The sequence below is a fragment of the Perca fluviatilis genome, chromosome 16 (assembly GCF_010015445.1).
Source record: "Perca fluviatilis chromosome 16, GENO_Pfluv_1.0, whole genome shotgun sequence".
In the NCBI taxonomy this organism is placed as follows: Eukaryota; Metazoa; Chordata; class Actinopteri; order Perciformes; family Percidae; genus Perca; species Perca fluviatilis.
The window spans coordinates 21481823-21503489 of record NC_053127.1 but is presented as its reverse complement, the minus strand read 5'-3'; the positions used below and the strand labels follow the sequence as shown (position 1 = coordinate 21503489).

The 21667-nt window shown below is 38.9% G+C and overlaps 1 protein-coding gene and 1 pseudogene across 5 annotated transcripts in view; one reads left to right on the top strand and one right to left on the bottom strand.

Annotated features, from left to right (window-relative positions):
* nrg2a (neuregulin 2a) overlaps positions 1 to 13371 on the top strand; it is a 70303-nt gene extending 56932 nt beyond the window's left edge. For 2 of the 5 annotated variants that reach the window (XM_039778160.1, XM_039778159.1), the window contains exons 6-11: positions 3872 to 3895; positions 5502 to 5604; positions 5915 to 6038; positions 6179 to 6306; positions 6573 to 6794; positions 10193 to 13371. In XM_039778160.1, coding sequence (XP_039634094.1) covers positions 3872 to 3895; positions 5502 to 5604; positions 5915 to 6038; positions 6179 to 6306; positions 6573 to 6794; positions 10193 to 10847 — 1256 coding nt within the window. In that variant the 3' untranslated portion in view covers positions 10848 to 13371. Of the gene's footprint in view, positions 1 to 236; positions 296 to 3871; positions 3896 to 5501; positions 5605 to 5914; positions 6039 to 6178; positions 6307 to 6572; positions 6795 to 10192 lie in introns of all 5 variants that reach the window. The other 3 variants (XM_039778161.1, XM_039778163.1, XM_039778162.1) reach the window with 3 other exon arrangements.
* Positions 13372 to 18401: 5030 nt separating this feature from the next.
* Positions 18402 to 20703, bottom strand: LOC120544407 (annotated as a pseudogene).
* Between the last annotated feature and the right edge of the window lie 964 nt (positions 20704 to 21667).

Below are 21667 nucleotides of genomic sequence, written 5' to 3'. Positions count from 1 at the left end.
ACACGGTGGTATCATCCATGGGAACACTCTGCTTTTGCTGTCTGTAGTTGTGCTGTTGTTCTAATTCTCTCTTTCTCTCCCTCCCTCCCTCCCTCTCCCCGTCTTCACTTTTTCTTTCGCATACTCTCCGTTTACTCCACCCTTGCCCTCTCTCTCTTTCTGTTTTCTTTCTCTTCCTCACTCACCCACCACCCTTCTCCTCCCTCTCTTTTTGTGGCTTTGTTTCTTTCCATCAGGTGTCCAAATGACTTTACTGGTGATCGCTGTCAAACCTACGTTATGGCCAGTTTCTACCGTATGTCAATTTCCTCTTCTGTCACTCTGTCAGACTGTCCTCGTGCCATGCGTGCATGCTGGGTGTAGAGAGATTGAATAATTTCCTGTTATTACCTAATAGATGTGTCTGTGCCTCCTTTGATGACTCATTCACAAGCTGGCATAGTTTAGTAGAGTCTGTTGTGTTTGGTCTGCATGTGATATAGTTTGCCCCTTTAACTCGCAGTGTGTTGCATGCGCACTCTCAGAATACGAGCTGATAGTAAGTTTGATAGCGATAGCAAGAAGTAGGCGGATGAATTTAGATGCTATGTGAAAGTTGATTTGCGAAAAGTCTGCTGCATGTAATAACACAGTCTAATGGCAAAACAATTACTAAAACACTACCTTTATCTCACTTACTAATTATGCTTGTTTATGCAATCAGCTGCAAACACAAGCATGTGATTGTATTAGAGCTGATGAATAGAGAGACAGGTCTGAACAATTACCATTAACTAATAGGCATGACAAATGATGAATCTGTGGTGCACCGGCTTAACTGGTGAAGAAACGTTTGTTGAGGGCCAACAAGATATGTCATGTAGGATTTCTTCATAAATATATCAGTTTGAAATTGTGACGCCTTTTAATACATGCATCATACGTGCAAGTTATTCTTCACTTTTTTGATTTTATATTAAACATAATTGGGGATTTCCTAAATGTCCAATCATTTACAGCAAATATTTTAAAAAGGTAGTGTTCTCACTCTGTGGATCACAGATGCTTTAAGTAAAATATACATTGACAGACAGGCATACAGATTTTTTGAATACTTTCAGTTGCAGCCAAACATCAAACATAGTTGAGTCCACACCTGAACATTCTGCAATTTGCATTTGTTACAAACATTGCTTCAGAATTAGCAACAAAATGGTGCTCTCACAGAAGTTGTCCTCAGCATAGAGTTAATGCGCTGCGCTGGAGTGCGTGTCAAACAGCTTTGCCTGGGGTAAGAGAAGCCAACCCTGCACCACTCCACACGGCAACATCAAAAAACACATCCATCAACTGCAAAACTAAACCAAAATTAGATGACGCTTTGTGGAAACTACAGCTTGATAGATCTTGCCCTTAAGGTTTTTCGATTTGAAAACCATCCACTATTACATGTTGGTTGATTACTTTCAAGTAATCAACCAACATAGTGATATCACCAAGTGATATTAAAAGGAGTGACCTGGCATGAATGAAACATAAACATCTGAGATTTATTATTTTTTTATTTTTGTTGTACTGCACATTGCTGTAGCTCCCTCCTCTTTTCACCCTGTGTGTTGAGCTCTCTGTTTTAGCTACAGTGAGGCATCACACTTATTTTACATCTTTGTTGGAAGTCGCACATCCGCGGTAGCTAGGTAAGGACTACTAGCCAGTGAGAAGCAGAGTATTAGGGCGTGCCATGCTAGCAGCTAGGCGAGCATTATAACGTGTGTTACAAAGTGACACACGTTCGTCATGGAAGTAAAGGCTGGACTACAATAGAGCTGTTTGGAGCAGTTTGTGAATAGTGTTTTCTGTTGGAGAGTGGAAGTGCCTTTGGGGTGGACTTTGGGCTTTTTCACTTTGTAAACCTATAATGTGCACAAAACAGATATATAAGACAATAAAATAAAGGGAAAAAGCCAAAAATCATAATATGATCACTTTAATAATATAGGAGAAAACTCAAAGCCTATAATTCATGTAAGATAATACAAAGAATCTCCTGGTATCTTACTGCATATTTGTCAGCATCATGTCTTTGCAAGCCCATATGGTTGCAATTCAATGTAACATTTACAGTTAAGTTAAATAACTAACTGCATCTGCTTTTGGAGTTGCCTGATATTGCTTACAGAGTCTCGTTCCTGTACTTTACTTGTAGAGCTTACACATACTGTTTGTTGTATGTTGGCTCAGAGTGCAATGCGAAAACCCCCTTCTTAACTACAAGTAATTTCATCTCACATTAAGTCGTAATGCACTGTGCTGAAATTACTTGTTTTTTGGCAGACAGTGGTGTGTTGGAGCTCTTTTCCCTACACTATTTTCTGCATTCTGTCTAACTTCAGTGCAGCTGTGCGACTGAATCAAGGACAGCATTCATTTCCAGTTCTCAACCAGCCACATTACTGTAATACAGACCAGGCTTTGATTACTTTGTTTACATGCGTACAGGTTCAAATCAATTACCTGACTATTCGTAGTAAAGAAGATTTAAAAGAAAGAAGATGAACAGTTAAAACAATCAGACTAAATGTTCTCTGTCAATGAAGACTCATAATTTTGTATTTAAGGCATCACCTCTAAACTAACAGTAACGAACGCGTGTCATTTCAAATAGAAAAGATTAAGCCTCCTCTCAGTGTATGATGTAATATTATCTCATTGGTTAAAAAATGCAGATCTATAGTAGAAATCAGGTTTATGAAATCCACATTCAGACAAGATAGATGTGCTGGATGTAGCCTTTAAAGTGAGCTTTGTTTTTTTGGCTAACGACTTAGCAATCGCTAATGGCATCTAACATATTTCACATTTTCTCTTCTCAATTAAGGAGAATAAATCACATTTTCTCTCAAAGAGCAGGCACATGTGTACACACACACACACACACACACACACACACACACACACACACACACACACACACACACACAATCCATTCCATACTTAAAGACCCGCCTCCTGGAGGGGCGCCTCCCATCCCCAGGAGATACCAAAGAGAAGGAGGATGGCTTCTGCTCCTCAGCCATAAGGGCTTGGCTTAACAAGAGCATGTTTTTCATAAGAACAGCTGGGAATTGCTTCAGCAAGTGCACTGCCAGAGATATGGACTCAGCTGGCTGGTGCAGCCTCCCAATGGCCTCACTCTGCCATATAATATAAAGTCCAACTATAATTCTTCTCATTCGGCGTGATTATTCCGATACTGTACAGATACACTCCTTCTAACTTGCCTGTTCATGTGATGGGTGTGTTCTGGAGATGACAGTGTAGCGTTTTCTAGAAAGCACAAAACTAGCACAGGTAATCTCGGCAGATGACACATATTTCCACCCATACAGCAATAATGAGAGTGGCTATGCGCCTAATATGTCCTATTCCCATTAGGAGATTTTGTTTGGATATGTAATGAAATTGCACTCTCTGCAAACCTGAAACCTTCAAAAATCACTTTCAAAATGTAGAAGTGAGGTGCCTCCTCTGATAGCAAGCAGACTGTGTTGAGACATACAGTAGATAGAAACATAAGAGGAAGATCCAGAGCCGAACTCAATACATGTTGTAGTAGATTATATTAGACATAAAAATCAGAAATTTAAAATTGTAGTTGTGTAGCTGTTTTGTGTAGTGTGGTTTGAAGTGTGTGTTGCATGCTGTAAGTGTGTTCTTGCCTTTGACGTCACTGACCGCGTCATGCTGACAATTACTGACAAGTGTTTGTTGTCTCAGTTGCTGTATTGCCTATTTTGGTTGCTCCACTATATGTTAGAAGGTGCCACTCTCTTAACCTGGTCTTTTGTTTCTTTTTGTTCTTCTTCCAACTGTCAACCCTCTGCAATGGCAGAGCATCTTGGGATTGAATTTATGGGTATGGAACAATCCATTTTGACTCTCAGTCCTAGCATAGCTACTAAATAGATGTCCTTCATTTTGACTTGCTCCCGTTCTGTCTGTTAATCATATCGTCCCTCGATTAACCAATCAATCTCTCGACCGATCATACCATAACTCATTATAATGACAAACCCTCAGCCGATGCAACTGCTCATCCATCAATCATTAACATGGATGTCATCGCCTGCATCTCTCATACATGTGCAATGGAAAGTAGAACTATTAATTAACTTAGGTTCTGTCTCACTCACAGTAGCATATTTTCCTGACTGATTTTTGGTTTCTCATTCCATCTGTAACAAGCATGATGTATCATGTTTTTAGTTACCAGATGTCTTTCCTCAATCTTGAACTCTATCCAATCCTTTTAGTCTCTAGTGTCTGTTTTTTCCTTTGATATGCCATCTATTTCCTTTTATTTATGTGTGATCTTGTCCATGTTTCTTGCATCACCCTGCCGTAAGCATAGCTGAAATGTAACTTTGAAGTATAAAATAGATACCTGTGTTACTGGTTTGAATTATCCTATAAGGACTACATGCTGTGATGTGAGCATGCAATGATATATTTAGAACCTACAGTCATGTGTTTCTTCTATCTGCCCCTATCTATCATCATCTATCATCCACCTTCATTGTTAGCTCATGTTTTCTGCTACCTTTTCCAGAAAAGTGCTTTAGTGGTTGAAAATGTAGAAAGAACGCTAAAGGCGTCTTTTTACAGGTCATGTAATTATACAAGTACATTTAAGTACTGGATCATGAGGACATTGTGGTGTTATACCAGCACCAATATCATTTATGAATATGATTTATTTATGGTGTCAGAACCTTGACACAAATTGGTATGCCAATGTAAAATGGCTCCTTCAGATAAAAGGACTACAAATTCAATTCACTTTTATTACATTATTTATCAGGGAACACAGCACACATCTCTTTGCTCCATCATTTTCTCCAGGGACACAAATAGTCTACTTCAACCTCACGCAAGCTCTTCTCTGGAAAAGCAAAAAGCACCAGTCAAGATATCTCCAGTTTCATATTTATTTATATTTCCTTTCAAAATGCACTTGTTCGTAAATTATTGTAAAATAAGATCTCACAATTGTGCTTACTGAATGCCTGAGCAGATGAAGACTTCTATGAGTGAATGAGATTGTTGATCAAGATCATGCCAAATTTCCAACATGTGCATTGGTGCTATACTGCAGTTTGCAGGTTCTACTCATCATCTACTTTTAGAGAATACAGTTGCTTAATAGATCAGTCTAACTCTTGCTGAGCCCCTGCCCCCACCCACGCCGCTGTTGCGCAGGCGGCAACAGCATCTGTTATATTTGTGATTATGTGCAAGGAAAGGTTTGACTGTGAAGTGAATTGTCAGGGAAGGGAAGATGAAGCTTCATACTGCTCAGGATTTAGTTGAGTAGAAAATTTAGCAAAGTAGAAAGAAATGTAGATTAAAAAATGTGGGAACCTGCACTTTCAAGACACTAATTTTGTTTTCCTGTTATTTCTCTCTCTATGTGGTGTGTGTGTGTGGGTGCATCTGTGTATTTGTGGGTGTGATGTTGACAGAGGCAGAGGAACTCTACCAGAAAAGAGTCCTGACAATCACGGGTATTTGTGTGGCTCTGTTGGTGGTGGGCATCGTGTGTGTGGTTGCCTACTGTAAAACCAAGTAAGTGCTGCTGATAAATGGATCAGCTCATGTTGCCTTTCCTTTCACATTTCGAACACCACTTGCATTTTATTAAAGAATAACTGTATACTCAAGCTGCTGACGTACTTTTTGCAGTGCCTGTAATATGCACCATAGGTGGGAGTAATAGATTACTGTGTTTACTGTCTTCAAATGTAGTCTTTTTATATTGCAGATAAAATTGTAAATATACAGTAGTTCTTACATCAAATAAAAAAAGGCATAATGTTCAATCACTACTTAAAGCATAAAAAAGGGTGAGAGAGAATGACCGAGATTTGCTCAACAGGAAACAAAGAAAGAAGATGCACAATCATCTGCGACAAAACATGTGTCCAGAACATCCCAATCGTAACCTTGCTAACGGACCCAATCACCCAGGACCAGGCCCAGAGGAAATCCCTATGGTAGATGTGAGTTTCTGAAAGGATTCCTAACATTATTAAAGTAAACAAATACAGATGTACACCAAAAGGTTTTTTGCTTAGTTAATCAAAGCTTGTCTTTTTTTTTTATGTTTTTCCATCTGCCAAATCCATTTTTCCCCACACAGTACATATCAAAGAATATCCCTGCAACTGAACGAGTCATACGGCCTGCAACAGAGGGATCGCTCCCTGCCAGTCATGCCTCTTCCAGATCTCACAACTCTTCCACACGAGCCCATTCATCAACTCACAGGTGAGCATGCACCATACAGTAAGTGTGTTTGCCTTCATGCCTTACACAGTCAGCACTATCGTCTTCTATACAAATCTCCCCCAAATCGATTAATTTGGTTAATTGGTTAAATTATCTGCCTGTGGAAACAGGAGAATCGACTGGTAAGCTTCTTTTTGAAAAGGCATAGTTCTTTAAAAAAAAAAAAAAAACAAGGATAGAAAAAAAGAATCACACTGGGACACGCTGGGGTGTGTGCATGTTAACACCTTTTTTTTATTTGTCAGACATGAGGAACGGACATGGAGCCTGGAACATTCTGACAGCATCCTCTCTGACTCGCCGGGAATGATGTCATCACCCGTGGGGACCAGTAAATGCAGCAGTCCTGCCTGCATGGAGGCACGGGCCCGGCGCGCTGCACACTATGGTTACTCTGACCCTCATCGGCCGGGCCTGCAGTATGGAGACTCCTTCGACTCGCTGGGAGACTCTCCGCACAGCGACAGGTGGGAAACAGGCCTGTGTGGCGGATATGGCACTGGGTTTGTCCTTAACATTTTGAGAAGTTTCCTCTCTCTGCTGGTTCTCTCTCAGCCTCGAGAGGCCAGTCAGGGCACTCTGAGAGACACAGTGGAAACTCACACACAGCAGGCATGATGATGATATACGCTAAGGTAGGCAAGAGTGAAAAACAGTGCTTATTTCAATTGGGAACTCTGTGCATAGAGCCAATTAGCATTATTCCCTGACCATTATGTAATTCTGATTGGCTAAAGCAAAAATTCACTTTAGTTTTCCTTAAGGAACAATGTGACATTTTGGGAAATACACTTATTTGCCATCTTGCCCAGAGACAATTTGATCTTTGTGTCACAGAGAAAGGTCCAGGATGAGTTTAGCCTAGCTTAGCACAAAGACTAGAAGTAGGAAGAAGCCGTTAAATGGTCAGAGGTGAGGAAATATGACTTTCAACAACTCCAAACCTGTCTGTCTTTGTCCTACGCCTATTTCCATGCTGAAGACACAGAAATATCTAATCTAATCTAATCTTCTCATGTGACTCTGGGCAAGATGGCAAACACGCATATTTCCCAAAATGTCGGAGTGCTCATTTAACACGAACCAGAACTTGACTGCTAAAACTCCATTGATTCACTCTAAATAATGTGCTTTCAGGTCTTCCACGTACTTAATGTCACCCATGGCCTGAATTTGAACTTGTTTTTAAGTGCCTATAAGATACACCCCCTGCTTTTGTTATAGGGCCCAATAGTGATCCTCCAAATCCCAAAATGCTCTCTCTGCTCACTGCTCATGTTTTGAATTCCAACACATTTCACAGCTAAGCATCCATAACGCAACAAGCCTGCATTAGCATTTAGCTCAGAGGAAATTTGGGGATATAGGAGCACTATACTAAAATTATGGAGTGTACGTTAGCATCAACACAACACCCATAAAAACAGTTGGTTAGGTATTTTTTCTAAAGGTACACATATTTGTTGAGGAAAAGCCCATTTAGGTAGAGGAAGTCAGTCTTTCTTGAACCTGTAATTGAAGACCCTGTGTTTAAGGTTTGAAAAAACATGCTAAAGTCACCATACATGACGTTGTCCTTTCCTTTATAGCTTATACACAGGCCCTCATTCACCTTTGTTTAAAGTCTTCAGAACCAGTATTAATGCAATTTCTTTCTTCATGGAACCTTGATTATTCTCAGCATCAGCCAATCCATTTCAGATGGGTCATCATTAGAAAAGGTGCCATGCAATGATAGCTCAATGGATGCTACTGTAAGCAGTAGGCTTGAAGAAAACGTGCCCAGTCAGTCAAACCACATAATATCCCGTGGACATTTAGATGGTAGACTCTCACAGAAACTGAGCCAAGGTGGCCACAAAGCAGACATCCTTTTTCCTGGGACTACTTTTAAACAGACTATAAGTAGTTGGGCTTTGTCATAGCACAGCCCAAGTATCCTCTATTTAAATGTGCAAAATGTGCATAAGATGCATGGATGAAGCCGCCTTTTCAGTCTCACAGACAAAAAGTGAATAGGTCAAATGCATTAAATATACATTTATTAGAAAAAGGTGTGCAGTTTAGAAGCAAACCCTGGATCAGTGTGCATAGTGACCTCAGATCATCTGCAGCAAAGGTGTAACTGGATGAGCCAGTTGGTGCCTGCCTGCTTTTTGGCTGCACAATGTCCCATAAGCTATACAGCTTTTAAGTACGTAACATTCAAGCCAACAAAAAGCACACTTAGGACAAGATGTAGACCTCACACACCTAACACAATAACTCATGCCTGCTATTGCTGAAAAAAGCTTACTTAAATAGTTGAATATTCAAATCAGGTCCAGTTTAGGTCAAACTTTACAACAGCTGAGCCAAAATGAAAGTAATGGAGCAAGGAAGTTCCTAATGTCTTTATAGCTGCATGTATCCGTGGAGTATTTTAAAATTCCAAAAACGACATGACTGACAGTGTGTCCAACACCAGCTGCTGGCTGCAGCAAAAATTTAAATATCATATAAATTACAAGACTATAGGCATTTGATCTCTGAACAAATAGTATCTAAAGCAAATGATCAGTGCCTTTAAAAATTGTCAAAAATGAAACAGACAAGATGTGTCTTCCTTTGTATGTGCTTGAGCTCTAAGGTATCAACAATGCCAGCATACAACAAGCTTGTATGCACGAATAGCACTTTGGCCAATAAGTTGTTATGCAGGGCCAGATTGCATAACCAACATTCCCTCAGAATTATTCCAGGTAACAAGCGCCTCATCCATCATGGTAACAGCTTCTGTATTATCAGCGGAATCAGTATTGTAGTGGGAATATCTCAGGCTTGTGTCTCACATGGCATGTGTTAGTATCCTCAATGCAATGAACAGTCAATACAAACACTCTGATCCACAGTCAGTGAACTATAAGTTGCTTTTCAGATGTGTTGACTAATGTTTAGTTGGTTTGTCATTATGGCATAATGACAGTAGGAAAGTGATGTCACCCATAAGTTTCTGATTCCAAATTTGGGCAACTAGGATTTGAGCCTAGGTGGAGGAGAGATGGAATAGTGGCAACCATGACAACTGAGTGTGTGGCTCAGACTGTTGTCAGTCGAGAAAACACATCCCAAAATGTACCTGTCTGTAAAGTTTAATATTTACTTTCTACGTTTAAGAGTCTAAGAGTCATCCTTGGTTCTGTATCTTCAAGAACCTCCACATTGACTTCAGCATTCAGCCATGGTGCCCACATGGCTATGGCACGTTTGACCAAAGCTTCCCAAGATAACCACCGTAACTATGAGTCCATTAAAAGGATACAGGATGGATGAAGTTTCAATAGATTGCACCATAATTTTATTACTCAATAGCTGAAATAAATGTGCAGAGATAAGGAGCTGCTTAAGGTATGGGAGAGGATTAGGAATAGTAATACTTTTGCAAATCATCAGCATCAACCAATAGGATATAAACAAAAGATGTGGATCCAGAATAGATCCCTGGGGGACACAGGAAAAATTGCCAATGAAAGACCTTAAGATCATATAGAATTTTCTGAAATAGATCATTATTTTAATTAAATGTCAATGGACATTTAAAAAAAAGTACAGTCAGTATGCCCAGTGTGCAAACTACCTCACAGCTGTTCAGCTCAAGGGAAAATCTAAGTTAAATCTTTGTATGGAAAAATACTTTTTCTGTTGAATTGAATATTTTAGTGCCCATTTACAGCTTACTAGTAACTTGGCACAGAAGGTGCAGTGTTCATTCAGTTAACAGAATGCCTTGGACACATTCAGCCTGCTTTCTGTACACTCCTCTTTTTTACTTCTGTTCTTTGCTCTTCTCTAATTAACTATTTATTCCCCTCTGTATTTACTTTAGATATGTGTCAGCCCTGACGTCACCAGCCCGCCTCTCCCCAGTGGATTTCCATTACTCATTGCCCTCGCAGGTGCCTACCTTTCAGATCACATCCCCCAATGCCAGCCATGCCATGTCTCTCCCTCCTGCTGTCCACAACCCCTACCCTCTGGAGGATGACCAGCCTCTGCTGCGCCGCTACCAGGTGCCCCTTCACGATGCCCAGTGCCAGGAGCCCTACCAGCAGCAGCGTCGCACCTATCTAAATGACAGCAGGGGCAGCCTGCCCTCCAGCCCCTACCGACTGGCTAAAGAAGAAGACTATGAGACCACCCAGGAATATCTCTCCTCTCGGGAGCAACCAAAGAGAAGTGGATCCAGTGGAACTGGTAGCCGGCGCTGGCGGAGATCCAGACTGAATGGCCACGTAGCCCCACGTGGATATGAGGCATCTCGGGACTATGGGTCTCGAAGCTGCCTAACAGATAGTGAGTCAGAGGAGGACGGTGAGAGCACGCCCTTCCTCAGTATGCAGAACATGAATGCAGAGCCCTCCACCATCTACAGGCCGGTGGACAGTCGGACTTCTCACTCATCGGGGCGGCACAGTGGGCATGGGAACATGCCTACAAGACTTACACACTCACGCTCCAAACCGGACAATACACCTCATTAGAGTGAAAATGAACCAACAAAAATCAATATAGTATAGACCTGCATCTATAAGAAATATTTTTATTTTATATAACTGACAGATATTCTAAACAAATGAAATATTTATTTTCATTTTAGCAAAAGTTGTCTACTAGTTAACAGCAAAGACTTTTTTATAGGGAAAACTCTATTTATATGTACATTTTGATTTACAGCATAAAAAGATGTGCCAGTTTTTTCACAACGTAAAAAAATAGAGTAATATTGTGGTGCCTTTTGCTGTATGCCGATGCCAGAAGGCCAGTGGAGGTTTTGTAGCCTTTCTTATATGGACGCCTCATTTTTTATACACGTTATGTTTTTTTTTCCTCTCTGGTTTACTGTTTTACTTTCTTTCCAAGTTGCATTCTTTGAGGAGTCTAGCCCCACTGGAACATAACCCCTTCCATGTCACGCAATATAAACCACTTATACATAAAGTGTATGTTTACATTAATATAATTCACCTGTAGGGTTTATGATTTGGGTTCTAATAGAACGGCTGATAAATACTAAGTAGATCCTTTTTTTCCCTCTGACTAATGTCTAGTGTGTGTGTGTGTGTGTGTGTGTGTGTGTGTGTGTGTGTGTGTGTGTGTGTGTGCGCATGCGCGCACGCGCGCACATGCTGTGTTGTGTTGTGTGTGTCTGTTTGCCAGTTTTGCTTGCATGTATTTGTGATTTTAAGATGAATTTCATTGTGTGTCGTGATGACATCAAACGTATGGGTCTACTGGTGTCTGAAAAAAAGTGTGTCAGAGGTTCACAGAATAGTGCTTTATCAGAACAGTGACCCCAATGTAGGTGGACAGGTAAGGCTGCTGTAGGGTTGTATGTTATGCAGGTCATTGCTTGATGTGTTTACAACTATTCTGCCCCTTTCTTAGCCTGCCCCAAATAAGTCCCTTTTTATTTCCCAGCAGGTTTTCCTCATGTTAGTCTGTTATGAGGCCAACAAACACTGAGCCGCTTGGCACAGGGGGACCCCTGCCATCAGAGGTGATGGCAAAACAAAAAGATTGCATCTGTTTTCACTCAACTCAGCCCCTAATCCCATGCCTCATCGTCCTTCTGTGTCCATTCTGTTTTTGTAACTTGTGTTAAAGCCCACACAGTGTCTCAGGATTTCCACATGCCCCCCTACCCCCTCCACTTTAAACCCCATCACCCTCTTCCTCAACTTAAGGTCTACCTAAGACTATGGTTCTCAGATAATAAAGGCCTAAATGTTAACATACAGTCTACCAGTTTCCTGAACACCCCCATACAGAAAGAAGGAAAGTCAAGTGGAAGCAGCTCAGTGGAGAACAGTGCAGAAAATACTAGACAATATACATGAAAATAGCTGTGAAACTTTGGAGGATCATACAATGCAAAAATATGCAAACTTTCTATTTTGCTGTTTGATTACATCATTTTCTAAGAGGTGACTGTAGTGTGTTGTGTGTGGGGAAAAAAACAATGTGATCCCTATAGTGTAGAATGAAATAACATGATATAAATGCATATTTACATGAGTTAGTTTTTAAAGCCATTATGCAGCCATCTATAAAGTTGTCAGCCTTTCTTGTTCACATACTCGTGTCCATTGAATGACTGTGTCCATGAATTGTTTTATCACTTGATTTAGACCGCTCCACGTTACAGGCACACTTCCAAGTAATGTCAAATAGCATCCAGGTAGTGTCTCCTCCAAAAGTACTGTGTACTGCTTTGTCTTGTTGAAAGATCTAGTCATTTCAAATTTACTCCGTAAATGATGATCATTTTTAAGCTAAACATTGAAGCCCCCTGTCCTCCACTGAAGGAAAAGTAAATATTTTAAAGGTAATTTAAGAAATGTCAAACCCGTTGAAAGTGACTCAGTGAGAGAGAACAGTTGATGTTTCATCACTGTTGGTATGTTTCTACTTCTCATAAAAAACAAAAACTGTATGCTGAATTATCAGATTATTATTGGTTAAAAAAACTTAAAAATATGTATCTGCAATTCTAACTGCTATATGGTAAATGCACAGTGGTATTGTTGTAGAGAAAGGTCTTTGGTTGTCACAGCTCACGTGCAGATATTACATTGAGTTTCTCACATCTGGGTCTAATTTTGTATGTCTGAAAAATGCAAAAGAAGACAGTGCTCCTCTAGTTTAAATGTGAGACTCCCTTCACTTTGCCAGTCCTCTCACCCAATTGAGATGCTATCAGGCATGTCCTGCCAGTCTCTTCTGTTTAATTTTATGACCCGCCCTCCCCCACCCCCTCACCTGACCCCACCCTCGCTTGAAATGTTTAAACACCTCTCCTCTGCATGTCCTTGTGGTCACGGTTAGATGGGTGCATGGTAAAAAAGCAGCAGAAAATTCTTTTCCAGTCAGTGAAAGTGTATTTCATTTAACATTCAGCAATAAAAAAGAACCTTTCCCCCATGTCATTCCTGAAATATGCTAGGAAAAAAAAGAAAAAAATGGGAGATTGTCATAGATTGTAAAATAAAATGAAAAATGAATCCACCTGTTCACATGAGAAAATAAATCTTTATTCATATCATTTTATGATGTAGTTATTTCTGGAGAGAGCATTTCGGTTGATCTTTTATGTTAAGGTTTGACTCATCTGGCATACGATACATGGTGTGTCTCAGGAGTACACACATAACATCTGATATATGTTTAATATAGTGATTGGGGGGGTTAGATCATATGGAGACTGTTTCAGATGGTAGTTGTGCTCTCTGAAGTCGTAGCTCATACAGTAAGTGCCAGACACGCAAGGCACACATCCTGCTTGAGAGATGATCATTGGTACATTATATAACTAAAAGTATGGACCTATCCTCAAATAAAAAATAAAAAAAAAACACTGAAAGCTTTAAGAACAATTATCTTAATCAATGTGTGCATGCATTTATTATACTATATTATTATAATTATATAATATAATTTATATAATAATATTATTATACAGGTCATGATTAATACATTTTAGCTCATAGTTTTTGAGTTGATCAGATATCGATACACCAATGATTTAGCTTCAGATTTAACTTTAGATTTAGCTTCCGCATTAGCATAGATACACAACAGCAAGATTCATAAGACACACCAAAAGAGTTCCCCTTTGTAAGACATGAGTGGTATCCTGTATTGTGTACAGTAATATTTCCTCATTTAATAGAAACACATTGTATAGCTATAACAGCAGTGTTAATGGGAATGAGTTGGAAGTGCAACGGCACTGCATTGCTCACTGAACATTTACTTTACTTCTGAATGTTGTTTGATATCCAAGCATCTTAGCAAAAACATGGAATATCAATGCTGGCAAAATCCTTCCATATACAGTTCACCATTTCAAGACTGTGACATTGCAGTATAGCAATTCAATGTCATCGTATTAAATAATACATTAACCATTACATATATGACTTGTAAAATGAGTTCACAAAGTCTGACACAATGCAATCTTGCTCTTAGCCCTTATCATAGGAGGAATAACATTCAAAACAGAAACTCTCTCCGTCAATTACACTTTACTGTGTCTTTTAGAAGTGGAAAAAAACTTCCCATTCATTGAATTTTGCCCACATGTAGCCTATTCATTGATAACATATGGACAGAGGTGTATAAAGTACTAGAGACCCATACTTGAGTAAAAGTACAAGTGCTATATCAAAAAAGTGACTTGAGTAGAAGTAGAAGTGCTCTTTAAGCACCCTACTTAAGTGGAAGTACTAAAGTATTCAACATTTTTTGTACTTAAGTATTGCAAGTAGTTTATTTTAAAATGTACTACTCAAGTACTAAAAGTAAAAGTACAAGTATTGTGTTATGTAGTTATTAAAGAAAGCAGTCACATTTTGAATATTTTATTGTTGGGGTTCAACTATTTACTTGCATTACAGGCAGTCACAAGCTGTACATTGCTGGATATGAAGGAAGTATCTGAAATATACCCAAAAAGGTACATTAATGTCACAGCTGTTATGACTACTATTATCTGAAATAACAGTGGGTTATTAATCACTTATTAACAAATACTGAAATAAAATGTGTGATGTAGTGGAAAGTTAGCAAGCTAGCAAAATAAAGATAAACTATCAGCTTCACATCACAGGGTCAAACGGTTAACATTCAGTACTCACTGCAGACTGAAACAACTCAGGAATAGCTTCATCTGCTGCAACAATAACTAAATATAAAGAGTACAAACTTACATCGTCTCTGACTTCTGAACGGGCAACTCTAATGAAAAGAAACACGACAAGATCTCTGGGATTTTATTTTTATAATTATCGTACGTAACTAACGTAGCCGTAACTACACACGTAACCTACACAGTCTCCGTAGCATGAGGAATTCACAACAGTAACGAGTAACTATGCAGCACATAAAAAATGTATCGGAGTAAAAGTATTAAACTCATCGAAAATATGTACTCAAGTAAAAGTGGAAGTAGGAGAAAATAATAATACTCCAGTAGAGTACAGATACAGCTTTTTAGTATTTAAGTACAGTAGTAAAGTAGTTCTACTTCGTTACTATACAGCTCGGCATATGGATACCCATGATTCACTTTGTCATTACAAGTCATGCAGGCTTTATTTAGTCTGTGAGACTCAAAAGTATAATCTTTAAAGAGTGGGTGACATTTTTACCTTATTTATGGGACACCAGTGGTTATTATGCAGACATAAAGTTCTTAAGTAAAACCTATGAGTACTCCTAGTACTTAGGAAGTCTGTACCAATAACTCATTCCTTAAAACATTAACATGTCATTCGGTCTCCCATAACATTCATGAAGTCAAAGCTGCATCAACAGCTGACAAAGTTAAGAGAGAAACACTAGGATAATGACAAGAGCTGGTAGAAAATCCCAAATTTAAGGTGATATCTAGCCTCATATATCTATATTAATATAATATTGATATGCTGCCCAGCCCTACCTACACATCATAATTCCCCTTTCAATGAAAAGAGTATCACTGTAGCTGACTTAATTTGTTTATTAGCTTCTGGTTACTTTAATGCTAGATTTTTTTGAAGAGGTTGTACAGCGAGTTATGATTGACTAGTGTTCCAGAAAGAGCTCCTTATAAGAGCCAAAAATTCAAAGAAAAGAAAAAAGTTGTTTAAAGTCCAATGGCTTTTCAGAAATTTGGATCATTAGAAGTGCATTTTAACCTCTTAAGGTTAAAACGTCTAAACTGAGGTAGAATGCCGAGTCCTTGCTGTGCAAAAACAAAAAAATTGTAGAAGTATATTAGTTAATGTGAGCCCCAGCACCAAGAGTGTGTACATCAGCTCTTTGCCCTCTTTGCACTGAGACTGCCCTTTATTGGTTACTGAAGGGTAGGTTGCTTTTTTATTTATTTATTAAAATAAAAATTTAAAAAATCTACTTGTTCATATGAGAAAATAAATCTTTATTCATATCGCTTTATGATGTAGATATTGCTGGAGAAAGCTTTGCTCTGCATTTTGATTGCTCTTTTATCTTAAGGTTTGACTCATCTGGCATACGATACGCTGTGTGTCTCAGGAGTACACACATAACATCTGATATATGTTTAAAATAGTGATAAGGAGACTGTTTCACATGGTAGTTGTCAGACACACAAGACACACATCCTGCTTGAGAGATGAGCATTGTTACATTATATACCTTTTTTTTTTTTTAAATGGACCAATCCCCAATTTAAAAAAGAAAAAAAATATACTTTTAACACTGAAACCTTTAGGAACAAGAATCGTAATGATGTGAGAAATTACAGGTCAATAATCTTAATGGATGTTTGCATGCATATTTTATACGGGTCAAGATTTAATGTTACATTTTAGCTTATAGTTTCTGAGTTGATCAGACGCACCAATGATTGTTTAGTTTAGCTTCCGCATTAGCATAGATACACCACTAGATGGTGGCACAACAGCAAGATTCATAAGTCACACACCAGAAGAGTTCCCCTTTGTAAGACATGAGTGGTATCCATAGACTGTATCAGTCTATGGTGGTATCCTTTTATATATGTCAATGGTGGTATCCTGTATTGTGTATAGTAATATTTCCCCATTTAATAGAAACACACTTTATAGACACAACAGTGGTGTTTATGGGAATGAGTTGGCAGTGCAACTGAATTGCAGCGCTGAACATTTACTTTACTTCTCAATGCAATTTGAGATTCAGGCATCCATCGTAGCAAAAATATGGAAATATTATATTATTGTTGAATGTTAAGTTTCTTTTATTTGTTTATTGATTCAAAGCATTCAAAGTGAATGTCCATACAAATATTTAGATAATAGTTTATTAAACTTCCTCCAGTTTAAAAGTCACAAACTGGAAAAACATTTTTTGTTTTCCCAATTTTAAATATGTTTTTCGTTTATTTATGTGACACCAGAGGTTGTTATGGAGAATATAAAGTTAAAAAGTAAAATTTACTAGTACTCCTAGCAATGCATATGCGGACTGTTAAACATCTTAAAAATGGGTTTGGAGGCCCTCTTTAATTTGTTTTTAAAGGGCAATACTAGAAAAAAAAACAGCTGAAAGTGTACAGGAGATACAGTACAGTATCACTGTCTTGCATAAAATGTTAGAAAATGGACAGTGAATTTAACTTAGTTAGGTAAATGTTCAAGTTTATATTTCACAGATGACGTTGATGTGCAGTTATAGTTCAATATATAAAGAACATATTACATATCACATTTTACTGATTTATGGAACATTTGACAGGAAAAGATGCGTGAATGTGTTTTGTAAATTTGTTTGTAAGTTGGTGTCACTTTTTTTTTTTTAAAGATGCCGAATGTTTACTAAGACGACGAATTTCGTGATTTACATGCCTAAGGTTATGGTATGATCATTTTGTCAATGAGAGAAGACAGCAAATAAAGGCCATAAAGGTTAATAGAACATATAGTTTGTGCTGCAAAACACCTAAGGGTGAAAGTTAAATTGATCAGAAAATGGACAGAACACAGTTTTGCCAAACCATGATCCCCTGCTGCTGATAATATTGTCCCAATAAATCCATGAAAATGTATCCCCTCAAAATGCACAGCCAGCCCCCCATTTGCTGTAGATTGCAGTAAACTTGTATTTTGGTATTGGTAGTGAAGTTATTTCTGTCTCAACGCAAAGTAATCCCAACTTAACCCCATGTGTGTATGTATTTGTTGCAGCCTATTTGTTAAATCAATTCTATCTTCTGAACAAAACTGGAGTAGCCTGCAGACTTCTAAGGCAATGTCCACTTTTCAAATTTTTCAGCGAAAAGCAATTGAGTCAGTCCAGTAGAGAAATTCATAAAAAGAGATCGGATTTCTTCAATAAACAAAATAAACTGAAATAAATTAATTAATACAGAAGATAAAATAGTGTAATAACATAAGGTAAATTTACCTCAAAAAAACTAACTAATTGCACAGGAGTGGAACATTCATCAGATCACTCTGTTGTTTCTGTAATAAAATATACAGTTTGGATGCATGTGTTTAAACCATGGATGTGGAACATGGTTTAAACATACCATAAGGTACTAGCAGGTTGATCAAAATAGTGACTCCAGCGAGGATCAGACCACCACATTGTGATGGACGTCGTCCAATAAAACTCATAGACACAGTTATGACGACTTTAGCAGGGATGTCAACAGCTCCGAAGATCACTTGGATTAAGTAGATGTCCACCCCAAACTTTTGCAGATCCATAGCAAGACCATAGTAGGCAAAGCTTGTTGAAAACCTACGTTAGTGTATACAAAAACATGCACAATGTCATTTCAATTTCATAGAAGGTGCTTAAAAACTGCCCCTGAGTTTGCAGTGCAGGACATGTACCAGACAGCACTCAGGCAGATTGTCATTGTCCTCATTGTGGGTGTGCGGAACAGATCCAGGACAGAGTAGGAGCCCTGCGAACAGGACATCTCTTTCGTCATGGACTCTCGCAGCATCTAGTATGCAAAAAGAGAGAGTTCTCTCAGTTTCAAAAGTATTTTATACACAATGATAAACACAGATAGATGATGCAATAACACAAACACACAAAGTTCCCTTACTTTAATGTCGATTTTGTCTCCCTCTTCACGCCGTCCGTTAAAATTGGCCACTCTTTTAAGGTTCTTGATGGCTTGTTCGGGCTTATTACTCATAACTAACCATATTGAAGATTCATGAAACCACCTGTGTGAGATATTTGTCTAGTTTATTTGTTAATAGTACAATAACTTTATCTTTGATCACTAAATCTTTGCAATTTTAAACATGAATCAGTAATTCTGGTTGTAACCCAAACTTATATTTGCAGTTCAATACTCGGCATCTCACCATGAGATGAGGAAGAAGAGATAGAAGGGCAAGGACACAGCCAGAGTTAACCACCTCCAGTCCCGGATGAAGTAGGCTATGACTGCCAGGATCAACTGTCCCACTGTGTAACTGTAACCTGTTATTGTCCCCACCACAGTTCGCACACGAGTGGGGATCCACTCCACAACTTAAAATTGAAGAATCACAGAACAAGAGATATTTTGGTCCAATTAGTACTCTATCATCAGCATGCATGTTGACTCTATCCAGTTAAGTCATTCTACACTAATTGTACTCATATTTAAAAGTTACATGCATGGTTGACTGTGCCAGATAACTTCCTTATTAGTAACAAAACCACACAATAAAGTAGGGAAAGATTAATGTTACCTGTCTGAAAGACCTCCAAAGACAACAGCTCCCACAAGCACACCTCCCATGTAAACTGTTTGTCCCATTTGCTTTAAAGAGCGCAGATCACACACCAAATGCAACTGACGAAAAATGGAACACAATTTAACACACGTGACAAAAAGACATATACACGTTAAAAGCAACAAAAAATGTTTTATTCCTACTGTACATCAGATATGATCGTTGAGCTCATATCAGTCATGTTATAGGACCATCCGTCTGTGCATCCCTGCAGATCAACATCCAAACCTTCCTTAGTGTCTCTGTCCTCCCCTGAGCCGGAGCTCCCGTTCAGGAGATGCCACTGTGGAGTAACGTAACGCTGGCACCTCTGGGGCTTCCCTATCTGGTCTTGGGACACTGTGATCAGCAGCATTTGGGCTCAGCTGGGACTGAGACAGGTTTGTGTGTGCGTTGCAGTAGTGAGGAGGCACCGCAGCCACAAAGTTCTGCAGCAGGTTGTGACTGGCCATCTACAGGACAGGCATGCAGAGAAGCGTCACATGCAGGATCTGGAAGCGTCCTGTGCTCCCCAACTGCTCTAGGAGATCCCCAAAAGCCATAGTTTTGTACAAGCACAACTCCGCAAGATGACTTGATGTTAGCGGCGCTAGATCCTGTTGTTGGTATGTTCCTTTAGAACACTTGGATGTGCAAAAAATAATGTTCTAGCCCCTGTGAAAAATATTGAAGAAAACACCGCGAGAACTAACAGAGTTTATTAAAGGTGTTTGTTATGTAATAATACCAATTGATAGACTTACTTGCTGAATTTAATCTTCTCGCGCTACATAAATATCTACAAAATAAAATAAGAATGGGGGCTCACAAAGTGTAGCACCTTAAAAATAACACATGATACCTTCAATTTAAATAAAATCCTGGCAAAGTGTTCCAGAAAGAGGTCCTTAAAATAGCCACAAAATCAAAAAAATAAATAATAATGCCATCTTGCTGCAGTGTGTCAACATTGGTAAAACCTCTTGAGGTATTAGTAGCTCGTTCACTGAACACTGAGGTAGAATGCAGAGTCCTTGCTGTGCAGAAACAATATCTTATTGAAGTTTTTCAGTTAATGTGAGCTCCAGCATCAAGAGTGTGCACGTGACTATCCTCAGCTCTTTGCCCTCTTTGCAGTGACTGCCCTTTATTGGATACTGAAGGATAGGGTGATGAAGAGTCTGTGTGTGTGCGTGTGCGTGTGTGTGTGTGCGTGAGTGCGCACCTGTGCATGACGTACACATGTAAGGTCAACCTAAAGTAATTTTGTTTTATAGGTAAGTGTTTTCTTTGTCAGTTTCTTTAATGTTTTCTGTCACCATGTGAGTTTTCAACACCATGACCCTTGCTCATCCTCTGTCACCTCGTGTTACAAAACAGATTGCAGTCAATAAGTGACTATGTGATGACAATTCATCAACAACAGTTGTATGTGTTCTCACTCATTTAAGTCATGCTGACTGAGAGTTATGCAACAGAACCAAGAAAAAGAAAACAACTACAGCAATGCACTGCGATAATTTATATTTCTGTATTGTGTTTGCAGAGTAGATCTGAGAAAAAAACTGAGACATATCTGTCTGGGTTATGCTTCCTTATAATTAGTTTTGAGGAGTATGCGTTTATGTAATGATCAGCATGAGATGTCAGGCTGAATGAAGCCCCAGGTGCACCAAAGTAAATCAATAAACTTTCCGTTTTTTCAGCTGCCAGACTGGGATCAGGAAAAGATTTGTCGTTTTAAATCAGTCCTGCTTCAGGGTGTTTAGTAGTTTGAGCCCTAAAAGTACAGCTATTTGACAAAATATTGTGAATATGCAAAGACAATGTCGGACTCATTAGTTTTCTCTGGACCCCTACCAAACCTGATCAATGATGAAATGTACAGCTGCATGTCATCCTTCAACCGCTGGTTGTCGGAATGGTGCCCAGCTAATGATGTGGGCTATGTGAATAACTGGGGGGCGTTCTGGGGAAAGTCTGGTCGGATTGAGAGAGACGGCATTCATCCCACCTGGGACGGAGCCGCTCTCATATCAAAAAATCTGACCGAGTCTATTATCGGTCATAAA